Source organism: Struthio camelus, chromosome 8, assembly GCF_040807025.1.
Source record: "Struthio camelus isolate bStrCam1 chromosome 8, bStrCam1.hap1, whole genome shotgun sequence".
NCBI lineage: Eukaryota > Metazoa > Chordata > Aves > Struthioniformes > Struthionidae > Struthio > Struthio camelus.
This window is the reverse complement of record NC_090949.1, coordinates 16178332-16197064: the sequence shown is the minus strand read 5'-3', so window position 1 is coordinate 16197064 and position 18733 is coordinate 16178332. Positions and strand designations below refer to the sequence as shown.

General features: G+C 39.3%; 2 protein-coding genes across 11 annotated transcripts in view; both read left to right on the top strand.

Annotated features, from left to right (window-relative positions):
* SLC35A3 (solute carrier family 35 member A3) overlaps positions 1–7103 on the top strand; it is a 24259-nt gene extending 17156 nt beyond the window's left edge. For all 8 annotated transcript variants that reach the window (XM_068952284.1, XM_068952281.1, XM_068952282.1 and 5 more), the window contains 3 exons: positions 244–362; positions 880–1013; positions 3481–7103. In XM_068952284.1, the coding sequence (XP_068808385.1) occupies positions 244–362; positions 880–1013; positions 3481–3571 (344 nt within the window). In that variant the 3' untranslated portion in view covers positions 3572–7103. The remainder of the gene's footprint in view (positions 1–243; positions 363–879; positions 1014–3480) is intronic.
* MFSD14A (major facilitator superfamily domain containing 14A) overlaps positions 3823–18733 on the top strand; it is a 24692-nt gene continuing 9781 nt past the window's right edge. The window contains exons 1-3 of one of the 3 annotated variants that reach the window (XM_009685920.2): positions 3823–3952; positions 7801–7838; positions 16711–16806. Coding sequence is in view for 1 of the 3 variants with exons in the window: in XM_068952271.1 (XP_068808372.1) it covers positions 13496–13582; positions 16711–16806 (183 nt within the window). In the remaining 2 variants the exon portion in view is untranslated. Of the gene's footprint in view, positions 3953–7800; positions 7839–13299; positions 13583–14122; positions 14185–16710; positions 16807–18733 lie in introns of those variants that run through there. The other 2 variants (XM_068952272.1, XM_068952271.1) reach the window with 2 other exon arrangements.

The window sequence follows — 18733 nt, the reverse complement described above, 5'->3', positions numbered from 1 at the left end:
AAGCAATGTAAGATAAGTGTATGACAATGTCCTAATGGAAACAATCAAAGCTGTTATAAGTATGGAAACTTATTTTTAAAAGAAAGCTACTGTCTGAACACTGATTGCATGTAAACGTGGTGGTATTACAAATGCCAGTCCTATTTTTAAATTTTAGGTAGGTGAGCAGACCTTGATGACAAGAAACCTGTTTGCATGGTTTTTCATCTGAAACTTTTAAATCAATCGATCTTTCACTTTCAGGTTTTTTTGGTAGCGTATTTGGATTGATGGGCGTATATATTTATGATGGAGAGCAGCTGTCAAAGAATGGATTTTTTCAAGGATATAATAAACTCACTTGGATAGTTGTTGTTCTACAGGTGAGGTACCTAAAATCACATGTTTCTGTGAAGACGCTTGGGATTTGTTCCCGTATAAATGATGGGGGGGAACTAATGATTGCACTTAAAGCTACTGAGAATTCTGTAGTCAAAAGTCTGGTCCATCACTATTAGAATAAACCTCTAAATAAATAAAAATCTAGAAAACTTTGAACAAATATTATGATTAAGCATTGTGCAAAATAAAAGTATGTAATACTATTTCTTTTGTAATATTTAAAAAAATAAAATACATGTTCTTCCTTCTGTGGCTAAAAATGTGTATATAAGCATTTTCCACCAACGTAATATTGGTAATATGATCAATAATTTATTTGTTGGGGAATGAAGAACTCCTCTGATAGTTACCTTTAACAGTGCCTATCTGTAACACATGAAACGAATGTAATGCTCCTAGAGATAGACGAAAGCTTTTTCCAAAGTAAGTGCATGTTGTTAAAATAGATGCTCTCACTGAAACTATTGGGTTGCACATCTGAACCTCAGTCTTTTTCAGGCACTTGGAGGCCTTGTGATTGCTGCTGTTATAAAATATGCAGACAACATTTTAAAGGGGTTTGCAACATCTCTCTCTATTATACTGTCAACACTGATTTCCTATTTCTGGCTGCAAGATTTTGTCCCGACAAGGTAAGAGCAATTTTCCATGTGTACTTTAAAAAATAAAAAAATTTAAAAAAAAAATTGGAAATTCAGTGCTTACCAGACACAAGTGCAAAAATAAATAAAAACAATCCTGGCTACACTTCATAAAAGACTTAGATTAAACCTTCACATAAAAGTTTAGTTTTACAATATGTCATAATTTATGCTTAAGTTTTGCAGTATAGATGGCAAAGTTTAATTTTCCTAAGATCCATTCCACCATAGATCAGGAATAATTGAGCTTCTCCGCTCAGTTTTTAATGAACCGCTCTCTTACTGTCTCTGTGTTTTAGTTCACTTTTCCTTTCTCTTCTATCTTTTTGTTACTGTTTGTTCTTTAATGTACCTAAATCTCTTTTCCTCTACCTGTTCTCCCTCAGCTTGTTCAGCTTGTATTTTTCTCTGTTCTAGTTGACCTTGTTCTAACCCTGTTTTCACCCCGTCTCCCCTTTTTTGTTCTCTGGGTCTTACTTCGCTTTTATGATGAAGCCACTTCTCTTTAGGTCTGATACTTAGCTGGTATGGGTATGGCTCTACACTTTGAACTAGGCTCCCCTCTGCTGGCTCTTCTGGATAAGACTGTGAAAAAGGGATTGCCTGTCTCTGATTTCCTCTTTGTCTGCTAAATGGACATATATCTTCCACAGCTCATCTCAGCACAAGATGAGTTATGGCTGAATAACGATAGGGATGATAATCTTTCTGTGTAGCTTTTCATCTGATCTCAAAACAGTCTCTGGAAAAGGTAATTGCAATCAGACAAATGTGGAAATTACACCACAGGGATTAGTTTTCCAAGGATGTCCAGTAGTCCAAAGACAAAGTTTGGTTTTTTTTTTTTCCCCTAAAGCCAATACCATATTTATTAATTACAATATTTGACAGGAGAGAAAAATAGTATATGCTTCCAAGCCCAGTACACTGTAACCTGACATTTTGTGATCTGATTTTAGTAGCTACATGCACTGCTATTGTCTACGTTGATAGATTCTGGAATGATGACTTTTATTTTGGCAGTGCATGTTAATGTATGGAGTATAAAAGTAATGTGCCAACTTTCAGGTACATTAGTAGGACCTACCATTACTTATAATGGACCTACCTTTTGTAATACACTACACTGAGTCAAAGCGTAAAAATATATTGAATAATATTGGCTACTTTTATTTCTGATACAAAAAAACTTGCAAAGTTCTCAGGAGTTTATATTTATTTTAACATTCAAAAAAAAGGAATTAAAACAGCTATTGGGGGCTAGAAAAGGAACACTTAAGACTTTAGATCATAAGTCGCCTACACTGATCCTGTTAAATAAAAACAAATATGGAATGTAGCTTAAGAATTTTTTATGATCAACTGGGAATTAATAAGTAACTTGTTAGCCCCTGCAAACATGAGCAAAATGGAAACGCTGGTGAATTAAATGAGATAGAGCCAAGTTTTGTGTGCTGCTAGTTGGCTCTATCTCATTTAATAAAACTTGATTAACTTGAGTTGTTAATTAGAATTAATCTTTATGTTGCTTATGCGCATTGTATTTATTTGAACAGAAACTCCATTTCAACAAACATTTATGATTGAGGTAATAGATATAAGTACTTCAGTGCTTGAATGTGTTGCAGTGAAACATGAAATAGGTTAGCTGTTCTCTGAAGACTTATCATATAATGCACCACTGTTCTTTTGTGTTTGGTTCAGAAAATCAAATCGTTAACATTGCCATGTCTTTATGATAGGGTTCTTTATCTTAAAGTATATATTTATTGTCTACTGGCCTTGGATATTTTATGTTAGACCTGTAGTTACCTAAATATCTTGAAAGGCCCTTATGTTTCAATACAAAAGATGCCTTTATTATCTTTTTGTTACATAAATATTTATGCATCTGTCATATTAGTCCAAAATTTAAGAATTACTGACTTGCAGACTGGTTCTTGGGAAGCAGTGGTTTGTTTTGACACAAATTTCAGACGTCTAAGCAAACATAACTCTGACGTGATGCACATAACCGTTTGAAAATGGTTAGGTAACCACAGTAGTGGCACTTCTTTAGCTTCCGCTTGCATTTTGCATAGCACTTAGGTCAAAAGAAAGGAATATAAGATTGGTTTGATTATTCCTTTGACAGTTGCTTCATTAAACTGTACTTTTGTTTTACTGACATACTCTGAAAATTAAATATTACATTATTTTGCTTATTCATAGACAAAAATTTCTTAGTTCCTTTCAGTTTTTTCCTATCTCATTCTCCAAGAAAACAAGGCAAATTATTTCATTCATTGTAAATTGGACAAATATAACTTACCCTGTTTATATTTATATTATTAAATTATATTTTATTATTAATAAATATTTATATTATTTCTTTTGAATTTTATTACCTCATAAAATTTGATCAACTGATCAACTGAAAACAGCTAACTTTTTTTTTTTTCTTCCCTATTCTATTCAGCGTCTTTTTCTTCGGAGCCGTTCTTGTAATAGCAGCTACTTTCCTATACGGTTACGATCCAAAACCTGCAGGAAATCCCATTAAGGCATAGCAGACTTCCTTATCAGCCTGCTTCTCAAGATCATGTACTGGGTGCCTCGCTAACAATGACGTGTGGAAGAGGGCATTGTGCACTGAGGGAAAGGATTACTACACTGAGTCTAATGAAGAAGTGCTTATGAGTAGTTTTGAACAAGCAGAGGAGTTAAAGATGGATGATGATACTGTATGTAACTGATGAAGAAAAGGGCGGGGGAAAGTCCAGTGCAACTCGCTAATAAAAACTTGAAAGGAACCAAAAGTTTCCAAGAAACCACAATTAGGAATGTTTACAGCTTCGACCTGGAATTGCATCAAAAGAATTTCCTGTTTTGGCTGCTGCAGAAAGGTCCTATGCACTCTTTGAAAGAGCACATGACAACGTTGTCGGATTGTATGTTTTCACAATTTGACTATATTTAATCTTAGTAAATTTTAACTGTCTATTTACATGAAATCAACTGAATACACATCTTAGTTCTAAAGTGATGGTTCTAATTAGATATTCTTTATTAAAACTGTGAAAATTGAAGTATGATTGAAAGACCTTTTCACAATATCAAATATTTTTATATTTTTAGAAGGCTGATTTAATAACAGAAATCTGTATTCTGTTACATATATAAAACTATTTTAAGAATGTTAACATTCTCACCTAAGTACACAAAGGGAGAAATTCAGAGTGAAAGCTAGAAATCTGTGACGATCCTCCAACCTTCATCAGGACGGCCATTAATGTTCCAAAGGATCCTGTAACCCTATGAACACAGGCCAGAGGTTACTGCAGGAAGCTCGCGCTATGGCTAGGGTTGGGATGGAGTGCTTGCTCAGATGCAATGTTCATTCCTTTATTTTTTTTTTTTGATTATAAATCAACTTGTTGGTAGAAAGTAGTTTTTATGCTTTAAATATCCTCTGGGGATTTTTTTAACTATAATTTTTTTAAAAGGCCCATAATAAATATTTGAAATGCATTAGTGTTGTCTGTACAGCTCCATATGGAGCCATTATGGTATGTCATCTGTATGCTGTACTGTACTTTATTACAGAGGGGTTTTTTTTAAGTGTTGTTTACTCATGAACTTCCCGAGGCTGTTTCAGTACATTTGTATGTAATTGCTTAACTAGAGATTTTTTTTAATTATTTTATTCTGAGAGTCCGTGAGCCAGCAGACCAAAATGGGTTCTCTAGAGCTATTCAGTCTAGTGGTGGAATTACTTTAATGGAAAAGTAATTTATTGTGCAATAGGTTAATGTAAAAGCATGCTATCCATTTGTTTTGAACCAAAAAAGAAAAAAAACCCCAACACCTAGAACCAGTGAGGCTGTTACGAACACTTTGCTTGTTTAAAGTATTTGCATGTAGCCAGTTGAGCCAGAAGCGCGTGCACATACAAAAAAAAATGGCAGAACTAATGAACAAAAAAAGCTATCTTAAAAATCATTTGTTTTCAGGAGGCATTTTCACAACGGGTATTAATGTAAAGTGACTTATCACCCATGTGTTACACTTGTGAAAGTATGAGTTTATACAGTAAGATATCAACAGTCCCTTAACTGTAGAATGAAGAGTGGTGCAAATGTTTAATTCTTTTTTTTTTCCCCTTACACTTTCTCACTTCTTTCTTATGCTAATGAAAATCTTGTCATAAGTGGTGCTTTTAAAAGTTTATTGAAGTATCTCGTCCAGCTTTCCAGAACGTTTTAGTGATAGATTGGCAAGAGACAGTTTCATAAAAGTGCTGAGATTTTCTTTTTTAAATAAAGTATTGCAAATACAGAAGGAAAAATTCCACGTACATCAGCCAAGTAAGAATACTACTTTCTTCCATTGATGCTAACATAGGTTATCAACTTTTTGTTCGTAGTATTGGAGTAAGAAAGTTTTAAAAAAAAAATAATCAGGCTTATGCCAAGGGTTTGCTAACCTTTCTGAACTGCAAATCTACTCTGGCATGCCATAATTGCAGGAGCTATGTTAATAGGTGGTCAAAACTCTCCCATGTTACATTAAATAGACATTCTACTTTAAATATTAAACCTTTCACCTGTAACACTCAATGTGGCAAAATCTATCACAAATTACGTATAGTCACTTTACTACTGGAATACAATGTGAGGTGGAATGTTGGCCCGCGTCACCGTGCGAAAGCGTAGTGTCGGAAGGGAAGAGGGCAGTATTCCCGGAAATGACTGAGAAGTGTTGGGAGCGATATTACCTGAATTGGAGTTTGGGTTGGACAATAATACTTACAATTTCATGAATCACAGTAGTGGAAATGTTCAGATGATAGTAATTGATTACTTACCTGAGAAGTTTCTTTTAAAAAAAAGGGAGGGGGGAGGAAGGGACAGGTTGAGAACACTTTAAAACCAGTTGCACAGTAAGGAAGTAAATGGGCTGAAAAAAAAAAAAAAAGACGCCATGCTGCTGGAGTGCTGTTTAATATAACCCAGCTTAAATATGCACTAACGTACTTAAGCATCAGTTTAAAGGAAACAGGAACGTGTTCTTTTTGCCTTTCAATAGAATAAGCATCTCTTGGCTTTGGAAAACAATATACCTACTGTAGTAAGGAACAGGGAATCCTCTCTTTTGATCAGTGACTCCTCCACTTCTTCAATTTACAATTTCATTACATTTTCCAGTAGAGGTGTGGATGCCTTTAAACACTTTGAGCGTTGTTGCCATGAAGGATGTGTGAATTAGCGTTATTTTAGCTGCCCCTCCTTAGCCTTTTACAAATAGTCTTAGGCACTTCGGGTTGAAAAGCAATGCTCTACAAAAGAGGGAAGCCACTATATGCTTTCTGTGAAAGGAAGGGATTTGGAGAATGTACTGATCTCATAAGCCTCATGGCCTCTGCAATCTGAGAGCATACGCATGTTTTCTCATAGGGATACCTTCAGATCTGGGAGAGAGGGAGGGGAAAAAAGGCAATTTTAATTCTACCACTCATTAGCTAACCAAAGTCGTATAGCTAGTACAAAATGTTTAGAAGCAGAGGATAGCGTGCTTTGAGTTTGCCGTAAAGGCAATCTGTAGGAGTCCTAACTCTCCAAAAATAAACCTGGCTTTCTGAACTACTTTTCTGAAAGAAGAAAAGGACCATGGATTTGTTAGTTTAGTTGTATGTCTAGGAGGCTAACCTATGCATATCATAATTTTATTTAAATATTTATAAAGTTATAGCAAGCTATTTATTTGCAATAACATGAATTTTGTGATTTTTTTTAAAAGACTTGCATAATGGGAGTACTGGTATTTATTGAATACGTGGGTATTAGGTAATTTTACCTGAGAATCTCTGGGATACATGGTAAATGCTCAAATAACAGTAAGCTGTCAGACCTATGTTTGAAAGCAAAATAAATCAGCAATTTGGTGGTGAAAAAATCTTGAGTGTAATAAAGTAAGGTAAATCTTTCCTTAAACATTGTATTTTTGTGCTATCCATAAGTACCCGTTAATCTTTTTTTTTCCCCTCAAAGACTTCAGATAAATTTATAGTTCCATTAAACTTCTTTGTTGTAGGCCAACTGACATAGCTGCTCCCTTTTTGTTTGCTTTAATAATGATGGGTAGATTAAAGTTCTAGTTCCTACCTCTACAAAATAATGTCTGTTTTTACTGTAACTCTTTAAAAACATTGCTTTATTTTTCCTCAAGAAATGGATGTTATTTTGGTAGCATATGCTTGTGTTTCAGTTATTCCTACAGTCCTCATTGATTTTTAGGAATATGTAGTTGTTTTGTGTTCCTAACTTATTTTTTTGGCTGCAATTCAAAAGAATGTAATAGATTTTGTTGAGCTGTTTCCAGATTGATAAATTTCTTACGTTCTTTGCTGTCTGTAAATTTCATCTTACCATATATTTCCTTATCAGCCATTCATGTTCTGCTGTACTTAAGCAATCCCCATTTTCCAGTTTGAACTCATTAATTTATGTTCTGTTGACAGTACTTCTTGCTTGATATCATGAATGAGGAAGATTATTACTTTTTCTTCTCTTAAATACATATTTTTGTAAGAATGAGATTAAAAAAAATAATCTTTGTGTGTGCTTTTTAAAAGGTAGTGTTTATCTATAGCATGGCATTATACTATGTATATATATGGTAGTGTAACATTATATTATATTGCCTTTAGTGTTCAGTTCTTGTAAGTAAGTCCAAGAAATGTTTCCTTGACTTTGTTTTGATTGTCTTGTTCATTTTTAATGTTAATTTTTTCCTACAGGAAGTTATGCCAGAACTAAAGAGTTCCACTCTGTCCAGGTGAGCTCGTTAAGTATTTTAGATATCTAGAGTGAAGATATTTTGTGGGGATGGAAATGCAAGGGGAAGTGCAGCAAAATACATGGTGTTAATTAGGTGATATCTTCTGCTCCAGTTACTGTGAATCCAAGTTTCCTACTCAGTTGAATTTATGATTTTTTTTCTAGTTGTTTCCTGCTCAGCTGAATTTGTAGCTCTTTTGGAAGCAGAAAAATCTGTCCTGCGGTGCAGTACAGTGCTAATTCTTGAATGGCTGCTGCACGTTTGCATCCAAGAGTAGAATTTGGCTGTGACATTCTCAGCTGTTCCTTTGAACCTTCCAGCGTTGTTCTGACAGTAATTAGGCATATTGATTTCATTAGCGCTTTATAGCTGAGTAACAATTGCTTATATGCTAAGTCTGTATATTTGCTGCCATGAGTAACGTTTTTTTAAAGTTGTTCTTTATTGTCAATGTATTTTAAATGAGGTTTTAAATATATGAGCCCAAATATAAATTATATGTTCATATGTTGTTGAAAAATTTGGGGGTGCTCATAGGAGTTTTTGTTAATGTTTCTATGTAATTACACTGTATACAGTTCTCTTATATGGTGTTTCCCAGCAATTTGGAAACAGGTTATTTTCAGTATAACGCTGCTGAACCATAGAACGCAGCTTACGTGATCTAATACAGTCTTCCTTTATCCCTAAGAGGGTAAAATGCTATATCTCTTCTTTTTTGTGTGTAGATAAGATCACTTACAGTAATATACAAACTGACTATAATTAAGCACCAGCTTTATTGAAAATAAGATATAAAACTGTTTGAGATCTTTATAAATGGAGAGGATTGCCTTTATGCATACTTTAGGAAAAAAAAAAAATTGGTAACCTGGAAACAATGTTTTACTCAACTTTTATTATTCAAGAAGAGAATTTTTTGGTATAGTTCTCTATAAACTCCAAAAAGGCTATGATTAGATGGTTGTTAAGGGTATGTTTTAACTTAAAACTTACTGAGTTTTGCCAGAAATTTATTTTTGGCTGAGATGCTTCTTTTTGACCACTGTATCATGACTTTTTGTGAACCCCATTCCAACAGTATTCCTGTGACTGTCTCTGTGCTCTCTTCTGGCCTGAAAACCCTGATCTCCTTGTTCAGGACCAGTTTCTCTTCTGGTCTGGTAGGGAACATCTGATCTAATTTCCCACAGTATAGGTGTGAGGCCAGAGTGTTGCCAAAGTTGCTGTTCCTGTCCTTGATCGTGTAGCGCATAGTCTGTTCTCTGCGTTGTAACAGGGAGTGGGAATTACCTAGGATGTTTAAGTAGACAGCTGTGTAGTGTGAGAGGATAAACGGCTCTGCAAAGGGGCTCCTGAACAAAAATTCATGCTGTAACTTGCGCAAAGACTGCAAGGTGCTGCCACTAGTGAGAGGATTCGCGGGAGGATGTTGTTTGTGACATAAGCACGTGCTGTACAACTGTAAACGTACTGAGCAAATTTGTCTAAGGAAGCTTTTCAACACAGAGGTCGTTGTCTTTTGGTCTGCTCAGTTTCCTGACTCCGTTGCAGTGATCGGTATTGTACTAGGCACGTATTGTATCGCGTACGGCAAATAGATGTTTCGCTAACACAGCTCACTGATACGGGTAAGGTTTATTTGTTATGCCTTAGATTTACTGTAAACAGCATCCTTATGGTGGTAAAAATTATCAAATAATATTAACAAAATTATATTGTGATCTGCAGGAATTAAATTGGTGAGTAGAACCTCTGCATGAAAACTTATTATAAAATAATTCCTTGTATTATATACAATATTCTTTGTCACAGTAGCTTGAAGGCTTTCAAGGAAATAACTTGAAAGCTGCTGAATTCTTTAAGTTTAGACACTTAGCCATAAGCAAGCAAGCAAGTTAAACTGATTTGATGGCTGCTTTGTTATCTGTGATACTGGTTTTTGTTGGCTTGATAGGCTGCTATTTTTTTTTTTTAATCAAGATACAAGTATTGTTTCAAAGTTTTATTTGGAGTCTAATAATTTAGGTGTTTTTAATTGGATTCAGATCACAAAGAGAAATCATGGCTTCATGGGTATAAATGAGAACATTATTTCACTGTTTTTACTCCAAGGGAAATACCCCTGATTTATATCTGAGAAGCAGATTAGCGAACTCGTACTCCAGGCTTGCATCTTCCTTACCTCTTTATGTGACTTTTGCAAGTCACTTTGCATCAAATTTCCAATATGGAAAATTCTTTGTAAAATTTTTCAAGAGCTTTGGTGTGAGGTACTAAAGTGTGATGTGCAATTGTAAAACACTGTAATCCTTAGTAAAAGTGTTTTGCCACAAATTACCGGGGCAGTTGGTGGTAGCTTTTTTTTCCCGTTTCAAATAATTTTGATAGCAGCAGAAAGTACAATATACCTTCTAGAATACAACAGAATTATTTGGTTCATATTACAATTTAAAAGCTGAGTTTTGTTTAGCTACAACTTTAAAGATATCAGGAGACCTGATACAATGTATCAGAAGACCTAAGCAGAGTTCACAAACACGTTATTATTGATGGTGAATATGTTCTCCTGTCCTTTCCAGAGATATTTATAATAAAATCAGGTAATTTCACCAGTTATGCACCAATAATTTTCAGAACTCTCTAGCTCTGTCAGTTGCTTTTGTCAAGCCCACTGTGATCATAGTGATCACATGCAGTCCGACTTCCACGGAAGTGTTCGTGCTGTTGGGTGGCAGGAACGAATTGCAGTCCGAATAACTGTTGAAACCATTGTCTGTTCTCTAGAAGCAACATTTTCCCTGGCTATATAACCAATTACTCTATTTTCATTCTGCTTCCAAAAAGATAGTATCTTTTCTAGCTAACAGAGAGTAGTATTAATTTACTTTGTATAGAAGGTTGAACAATTTGAGTGTTTAGATGTAACAGACAAAACTGCTTTGTTTCTCTTCAGGAAATGAAATGATTGCCAAGAATTTGTCTCATAGTTAAATAAAAGCAGAACGGATTATTTCAGGATTTATTTAGGTAAGTGAAGTTTGAAATTTCAATCAGAGAAGTGCTGCAGGTAGTTGAAATTCATGACAGGAAAAGCGAGACCTATTTCTGTGTTTATCTAGAGCTTTTTTTTACATTTAGGAGTTTTTATTTGAATCATCATCTTTCTCAGCCTACGTGACCAAACTTGATATTTCTCTTAAGATATATTTATTTTGGGATGATGACATCAGTACCAAGGGGTTGGTCTGATACAAATATATGGATGAAAAGAAACAGCCCTTTAATCAGTCTAGTTAAAAAAATCTCCTTGTTGAGGGTTGGTTATGCTCTTTTTTTTTTTTTTACCTGAGTTCTTTACATGTCATATATATCTGTGTGTGACTTTCCTATCAAAATAAAATGACACTCTCCCCAAGGAATGGGCTTGAAACCATACCAATATCTTAGGTCCTCCTTCCTTTTCAAATAAAGGGGTGAGGAATTCTGGAGCATGGGATTTTTCCACAAAAATATTGCATACATGGCATAATTTTATTAAGACTTGTAACAAACAACTGGTAATAGCCATGGCTGCTGTATAAGGGCTGTGCTATCCTTGAGGCCCACTCTTGCCTGCAGGCCTGGGACACCTTTTTGCCTATGGGCAGCCCAGTAAATCCATAGTTTGTATCCTAAGGTAGAGTCCCCTTGCCCTTGTCTCGCCGTGAGACCGGATTAACTCCTTTGACCTGAATAGGGTTATGCATTGTGACACTGTAAGTTCCTTAAAAGCTGCATCACAACGGAGAAACAGGGATAGTTGGGTCTGAAGGCTAATAGTTTAAATTAAGCCCGCGGGCCGAAGTTTGCCTGCTCAATTCTTATGAGCGGCTCGTGGGGTTACCTACAGGTTTGTGTGAGGTAATACGGTCTGCAGCTGGTCCGGAGGCAAAGCCTTTGTGCCATGTAGTAACAGGCAGGTGGCCTGGCTCTTGGCAGAAGAGAGAGAGAAACTGTCGGATCTGCTGGTGAGGCAAAAGGCTGTCCCAGTACAGTTGCTGTGAGCCTCCTGACTTGAAACAGCCATTAATCTTGGTAGCTAGTTCCTGCGTTCAGGTCTTTACATCCCTTTCTTAACGTAGCACCTTCTGTGCCGTAACCGAGCTAGAGCTCAGGTGTGCACGTGGGGGTCGAGGTTCAGCAGGGCAGCCACCGCTGCTGCGGGGAGAGAGCAGGTAACGGGCAGCTGAGGCCTGGGGAGAAATTCAGGTGCAGCAGGCGCTGGGGAGAGAGAGCAGTATGCAGCAGGAGGGCTGGAGGGTGGAGGTCTCGGTGAAGAAGATGGAGCCATACAATAGCGTAGAAAAAGACCGGCGTGTGGATATGGGCTTGGAGAGCTGGGTCTGAGACGGTGAATGTAATAGTTGGCGTGGGCAGGTATTACTCTGTTTAGTATTGCCAGGCATCAGCGGTGACCGAGCTTAAACTGTAAACCACAGAATAATGACACGTGTTTCTGAAAGATCCTCTCTGCTTTGCGTATGTCTTGTGGGAGCCAAGCCCTGCTACCCTATTCCCTGCAGCCTGAGTGCGATAGGTACATCAGCATCTGTGAAAGGGCCTGCCAAGCTTTCATTGACTGACTTAAAAACTTGGGAGTGAGAAACAGAATGTCTCCAAGCTGGATTTTTGAGAAGAATCATGTCTATGGTTATGTACTTTGGCTCTAGAAACGTGCTTGGACGCCTAACAGGCTTGTCCTGCCCGAGTTGCCTTTCCCTGCTCCATTCTGTCAGGTGCCTTGGCTGCCTTGCGGAAGGAGTAAAAAGGGTGGAGAGGACCCTGTGGCCTCGGGTGGAAGGGGGCAAGCACAAAGGCAGAGGGCTGCTGCTCGCGCAGGTGCGTGAGAGACGGGTTGAGAGAAGAGGGTCTCAGATAGCGTGTGCTGCGCACTCAGCGTCATCTGGGTAAGGCAAAACTTGTTCGAGTCGTGTATCCCCAGCAGGATAAGGGAAGGATTGGCGTGCTAAAAGACAGTGCTAGTTTGGGAAAATGCCGGTGCGATTCTCTTCATCGCTCGGGCAGGGGCAGGGCCGCTGCTTGGGCTCGCCCTGAGCCAGGACGTCGTCGTCGTCGTAAGCCGCGTTACAAATGACGAAAAGTTTATTTCTCTGTGCGCCGAATTACACTGAGACTGTGCGGCTTTTTTCGCTTTTATCATCACATCATATGTGTGTTTAGAGATATATATTTTCTAAGCGCTAAACATGTAATTTTCTGAAAGGGAACTAGGCGGCGAGTCCCTGCCGCGCCGTGGCTCAGCGCCGGCCCGGGGCGGGCGAGCGCCCCCCGCCGCGCCATGGCGGCCGGGCCGGGGGGCGCTGCCGCCGCCGGCGGGGAAGGGCGGGCGGCCAGGGGCGTCGCCGCCAGCCCGCGGCCGGGCGGAGCGTGCTGCGCACGTGGCCGGCGCCCAGCCAATGGGGCGATCGCGTGATGTGCGGCGGCGGCGGCTGCGCCCCGGGCGGCTTCGGCAAGATGGCGCCGGGTGCGTGAGCGGTGGCGGCGAGGAGGGAGGCGAAGGCCCGGCTGCTGCGGAGGGTCCGGCGCCGCGGGGCGCCAACGCCGCCGTCGCTCCCCCACTCCCCCCCCCCCCGGGGCTGTAGGATGGTAAAATGACCCAGGGGGGGAAAAAGAAGAAACGCGCCGTGAACCGCAGCATCATGCTGGCCAAGAAGATCATCATTAAGGACGGCGGGACGGTGAGGCGGGCGGCGGAGCCGCGGGGGTTGGCGGGGGCGCGGGGCGCTGCCCGGGCGGGGGCGGCCGCCTCGGAGCTGCGGCCCGGCGGCGGCGGCGGGAGCTCGCCCCGCACGGCCTGCCCGCCGGCCCCGGCCCCGCGGGCGGTTTCAGTTTCTGTTCTGCCGCGGGCGCCGCCGTAGCAGGGGGCTCTGCCGGAGCGGTCCCTCTGCGGGCGGCGAGGGGCTGGTGCGGAGGAGCAAACGTGCGGGTGAGCGTTGTCGCGGGAGTTAGCAGCAGGTCACGCGAGACCGGCCGGGGGCTGCCTCAGCGTAACCCCGCGTGGAAAGTGGTTTAGCTGAATCTTTGCCGAAGGAAAAGCCACTAGGAACCCGCCGTGCGCTTGGGGCAGCAGCTGGCTTCGGGGCCTCCTGGGAGGCTGGAGGCAGGCGGCGCCGAGGGTGGTGGGACGCGGTTCCGCCCCGGGGGAAGCGGCCCGTGGCGTGCGGCTGCCTGGCCGTCGAGGGACCCTGCTGTCTGTCGCGCTCTGTCTCGGCTTCCAGGGTCTGAGGAAGGAGAGGTCGGCAGGTCGGAGAGACTTCTGCATCAGCGAATCCCTGTAAAGGTTAGCTGGGAGCCGAGCAGAAGCGTGTTGTACTTTCTTCCTCCTACCTTGTTTCCTCCTTTCCTTTTTTTTTTTTTTTCTTTTAAAAAAAAGGAAGCTCTGAATGTTTTGGCAATTGGAGCTTGACCTTTTTTTTTTTTTTTTCCCTTAATCGGGGAGTAGTGTCACTTATGACATATTTTTCATTGCCACTAGTATTTTTTCCACTGTATAATATTGTGTGTCTTAAATATGCATTTTTGTAAAAAGAGTATCATGATTTCAAGAGAGTGTTAAATAAATAGACGTTTTAGCAAATTAAATCCCTAGCAATCATTCCATTAGTCTTTTGAGAACAGTAGTATGTGGGGGGGAGGGGAGGAAATCACCATAGCTGTTTGTTAAATTGGTAACTGTCTGTCTGGTTTACTTAGTGGTAAGAAGCAAAACTAATTTCACTGATGGATGTTGATGTTTTTTAGGGTATGTTTTCCTGCTTTTCGTAAAGGTTAGAGATTCCATTTTACGCTCGTGTGTATTTTAGGATGAATAATAAAAGCAGAGTAACCGCTGTTATGTGTTGTGTTTTAGAATTTCTCACTGGAGTAATCATTGATTAAGATACTGTATGCTTCCAGGTGTCCCTTTAGACTTTAACTTTTGTTTACCAAGAGAGGAGAAAGGATGTCATGCTGCTGCATCCAGTAATACTTGTGTTTCTGCATTCAGGCCTTCCACCAGATTCAAAAACAGAGTGCAAACTTAATTGAAAACTATACAGAACTTGGGTATTTTTACAGTGTTGAAAAAAATGGACTATGATGTTAAGTGACGCTATGAGGTGGTTAGACTGTTGCAGGATAACAACAGTTTTAGCTGGAATATTTTCTGCCTTCAAATAAATAAATATGTTTTGAGAATTGACTTGTTTTAAAATAATTTTTGAAGTTATAGAGTATACTACAAGAGTATATTTTTGTTCAAAAGCTTTATTTTTTCTGGGTTGGAAATAATTGGAATCTTGAAAGAAAAGCTGGGTGTGAGTAGCAGAAATCTTTATTTATTTTAAATAGAAATCTAAATTTAATTTTATTTATGTTTTATATATATATATATATATATATATAAAATTTAATTAAAATTAAAAAAAAAGACTTGAGTATTATCTAACTTAAACTTAGTATTGTGGAATAGCTGAGGTTGGGAGGCATCTCTGAAGGTCTCTAGTCCAGCACCCTCCCTTGCCCCCCAGACAGGGTCAACTAGGTTGCTCAGGGCCATGTCCAGGCACGTTTTGAATATCTCCTGGGATGAAGGCTGCGCAACCTCTCTGGGCAACCTGTTCCGGTGTTTGACTGCCCTCACAGTTTAAATAAATAAACCTTTTTTCCCCTGCTTTATGTTCAAGTGGAATTTCCTGTATTTCAATTTGTGTCTCATCCTGTCACTGAATGCCTCTGAGAAGAGTTGGCGCGCTCTCTTCTTTACTCCCTCCCATCAGATCTTTATGTTAATAAGCCTGAGCTTTCTTCAGAGGAAGCTGAGAACTGCAACCTGCATGGGTTTATTCAGTATGAATGCTCGGTCTCATCAAGCAAGTAACTCATCTCCACACAAAGCCAGGAAAGTAGATGTTAAGGCAGTGCTTTTAAGATTAAAGAATGCATATGAGATTTCTGATTAGTTCCTCCTACTACTTTAATATGAAAATACTTTTTGCAGTGTTTTCTCAATTTGCAAAGGGTGAGCTGTGGCGTGCTGTTTGACAGGGTAGTATTTACAGAGTATTTGAAGTGAGCAGGCTACCCCACCCCTGCTCTTGCTTTCTGTTCCCCTCCATTCTCCGATTATACTAAATCACTAAAGGATTGGAATTTTCTTCTTTCAAATCTTCTATGCAGATCTCTTGCTACATGTGAAATACATTGCAGCTACTCAGTATTTGGGAAACTGTTTTGGGAAACTATCAGTGCTGTTCCTGTGACTGATTTCTGACTTCCATTATCTCAATTTTTCTTTCTTGATTTAGAACTATGAAAGTGTTGCACTTAGCCATGCTGCCTTTTACTAACAGAAATACTATAAAGTTGTCTGATGCACCAAGTAATTAATTAAGCTTGTAATTAGACACACAACTGAGTGTGAGCATTACAGTGTTTTGAAATGATGACAACTTGATTTCCATGCAGCATGGTGTGAGTTTTTCCTCCAGAAAAAAAATTTTTTTCTAAGAATTTGTTCCCACTTTCATCAGCTTCCTTGTTTCCCAGAGTGGCAATATAAGTGTTTTATTTTTTAATTTGAAATGAGAAAACACTTTTTTACGCTGCAGAGCATTAGGAGGGCACTTGAGCACGTTGGCAGCAAAGGGTTGAGAAAGGAATTTCCCTTTGTGCCAATTAGCTTGAGTACCTCAAGGACTCGGGTGGTTGAGTCCTGCTTCACTTCTTAACTCTTCTGTTTATAACGCTGAGATGCATTTCTGATGAGTGGGACAGCTTGTCATATGTGTTATAGTAATCACTTTTTTTTAATGTCTTATTTTAGCCTCAAGGAATAGGTTCGCCCAGTGTCTACCATGCTGTCATAGTGATATTTTTGGAGTTTTTTGCTTGGGGACTCTTAACAGCACCCACTCTGGTGGTAAGTGATATATATGCTTAAACTTTTTCTTGCTATGTGAGAGATCACTGCGGAGGCACTGAACATCTTATTTCTGAATTAAATGAAATTTGTATGTCATTGACCTGCTCTGTTCTGCAAGTGAAAAGTTTTGTATTATTATATGAAATCAAACATTTAGAATTATTTGTGTTAAAGCTGTGTAATGATGTGACGTAACTGTTTACGTGCAAGTCTGTTGACACTGAAGCTTACATATGTTTTCTGACGTGAAACCTGTAAGACCTGCAATACTTAAATTATTTTTCCTTTCAAAATGCTGCAAAAAGTTGGCACATTAGAGTTTCAAAGGCAAGGATATGCTTGATATTCGGTAAAATTACACCAGCGGGAGGTGGTAGAGGTGACTTAGAGGTAGGGAGCTCTTTAACCTAGCTGTGCTTTCAACAGAAGCTTTACAGTGACCCTGTTAACACCAAAGTCGCCCAATAATTACTGAGACTTTCACACCAATATGTTTGTACCAAATTCTTTACTAGTACAATTGGTTGCTCTCCATTTGAATTTGATCTTTGTGTGTGATGACGCATACTTAGAAAGCAAAGTGGAGCAAAAGCTTAAAGATCTTCAAGAAAAGTCCATCTAAAATGAGATCTTGCTGCAATTCTGTAACCTGATGTTAAGCACGTGAGCAGTCTCTTGCATATAAACTGTGAATCAGTTACTACACGGAATACATCTCCTACAGTGTTAGCTAGACTGAAGACAGGTTTCTCTTTTAACCTGCATGTCTAGGGTCTAGTCACTGGATTGAGAGGAGGCACTGCCGATGTCTCTCTTCCACCCCGAGCAGAGGACAGATAGCTCAAACCAGACTCCCCACAGGCTAATTTTCTAGGTTCTAGGTGGTCTGTCCAGCAACGCCGAAATTTAAGAGTTCAATGAAATTAATCCTTCCCAAAGCATTGAGAGAACTGAGGCCTCTATCTAGCAAAGCTAAAACCTGCAAGGAACGTTCACGTGAATGAAAGTTACATCATGGACTATTTGTGGTGTGTTTCTGGTAACGCCCCAAATTGAGGAAGAAGGAGAGAAGCCAGGGCAGAAATTATCTGGGCAAAGTGAGGACAAAAGAGGGAGGAAACACTTAGATGACAAAGCTGATAGACAAACATACCCAGCAGTTCAGGAGGTTCTCCAGGCACCCCTCTGCCCCCACGTAAGATTTTGGCATTGTACATCTATCAAGGCTGACTCCTTTTCTGCATCGAGACATTGTACCGTACTTCTTGAAATGTCAGTGCTGTTACAGCTAGAGCAACAGCTTTACATCATATTGGTGGTGTGTACTTTTTTGAAAAGGAGATTTTGGTATCTTACCAGTAAAAGAATACATGTAGACCATATCAGCTATTGAAAGGGAAGCTGCAAGGTTTTATTTAAAAAGAGAGTTTTGTTTTGTTTTGTTTTTTTTACTAACTCACCATTTGCTGTAACATGATGGTTAAGAAATGTATATTATGTTTAATGCATTCCATATAAGTTGAGTTTATCCAAAGATGTAGATCTAGGTATTTGGTGAGATACTACATGATGAAAAAGGGAAACTCAGCTTGAGTTTTTAAGTACAGTAAACATGAACAAAAAGTCTTTAAAAGTGCACTTTTATGTCCTGTCCCGCCCCTCCCCCCAAATACTCATTCTTTCGAAAGCAGGAGTGGGGAAATAGACTATGTACATATTCCTCCCCTCTCCCCGCCCCCATAGGATAGTGAGGCTGAAATTAATGGTCATTAATTAATGGTTTATACCTTGGGTTTTTTTTTCCCCTCTCAGTGTTTTGGGTGGATTAATTTCTCTCTCTCTCTCTCTCTCTCTCTCTCTCTCTCTAATCCATGGAGACATATCCATGTAAATATAAAGTACTTTTTGTGCCACCACAGATGTT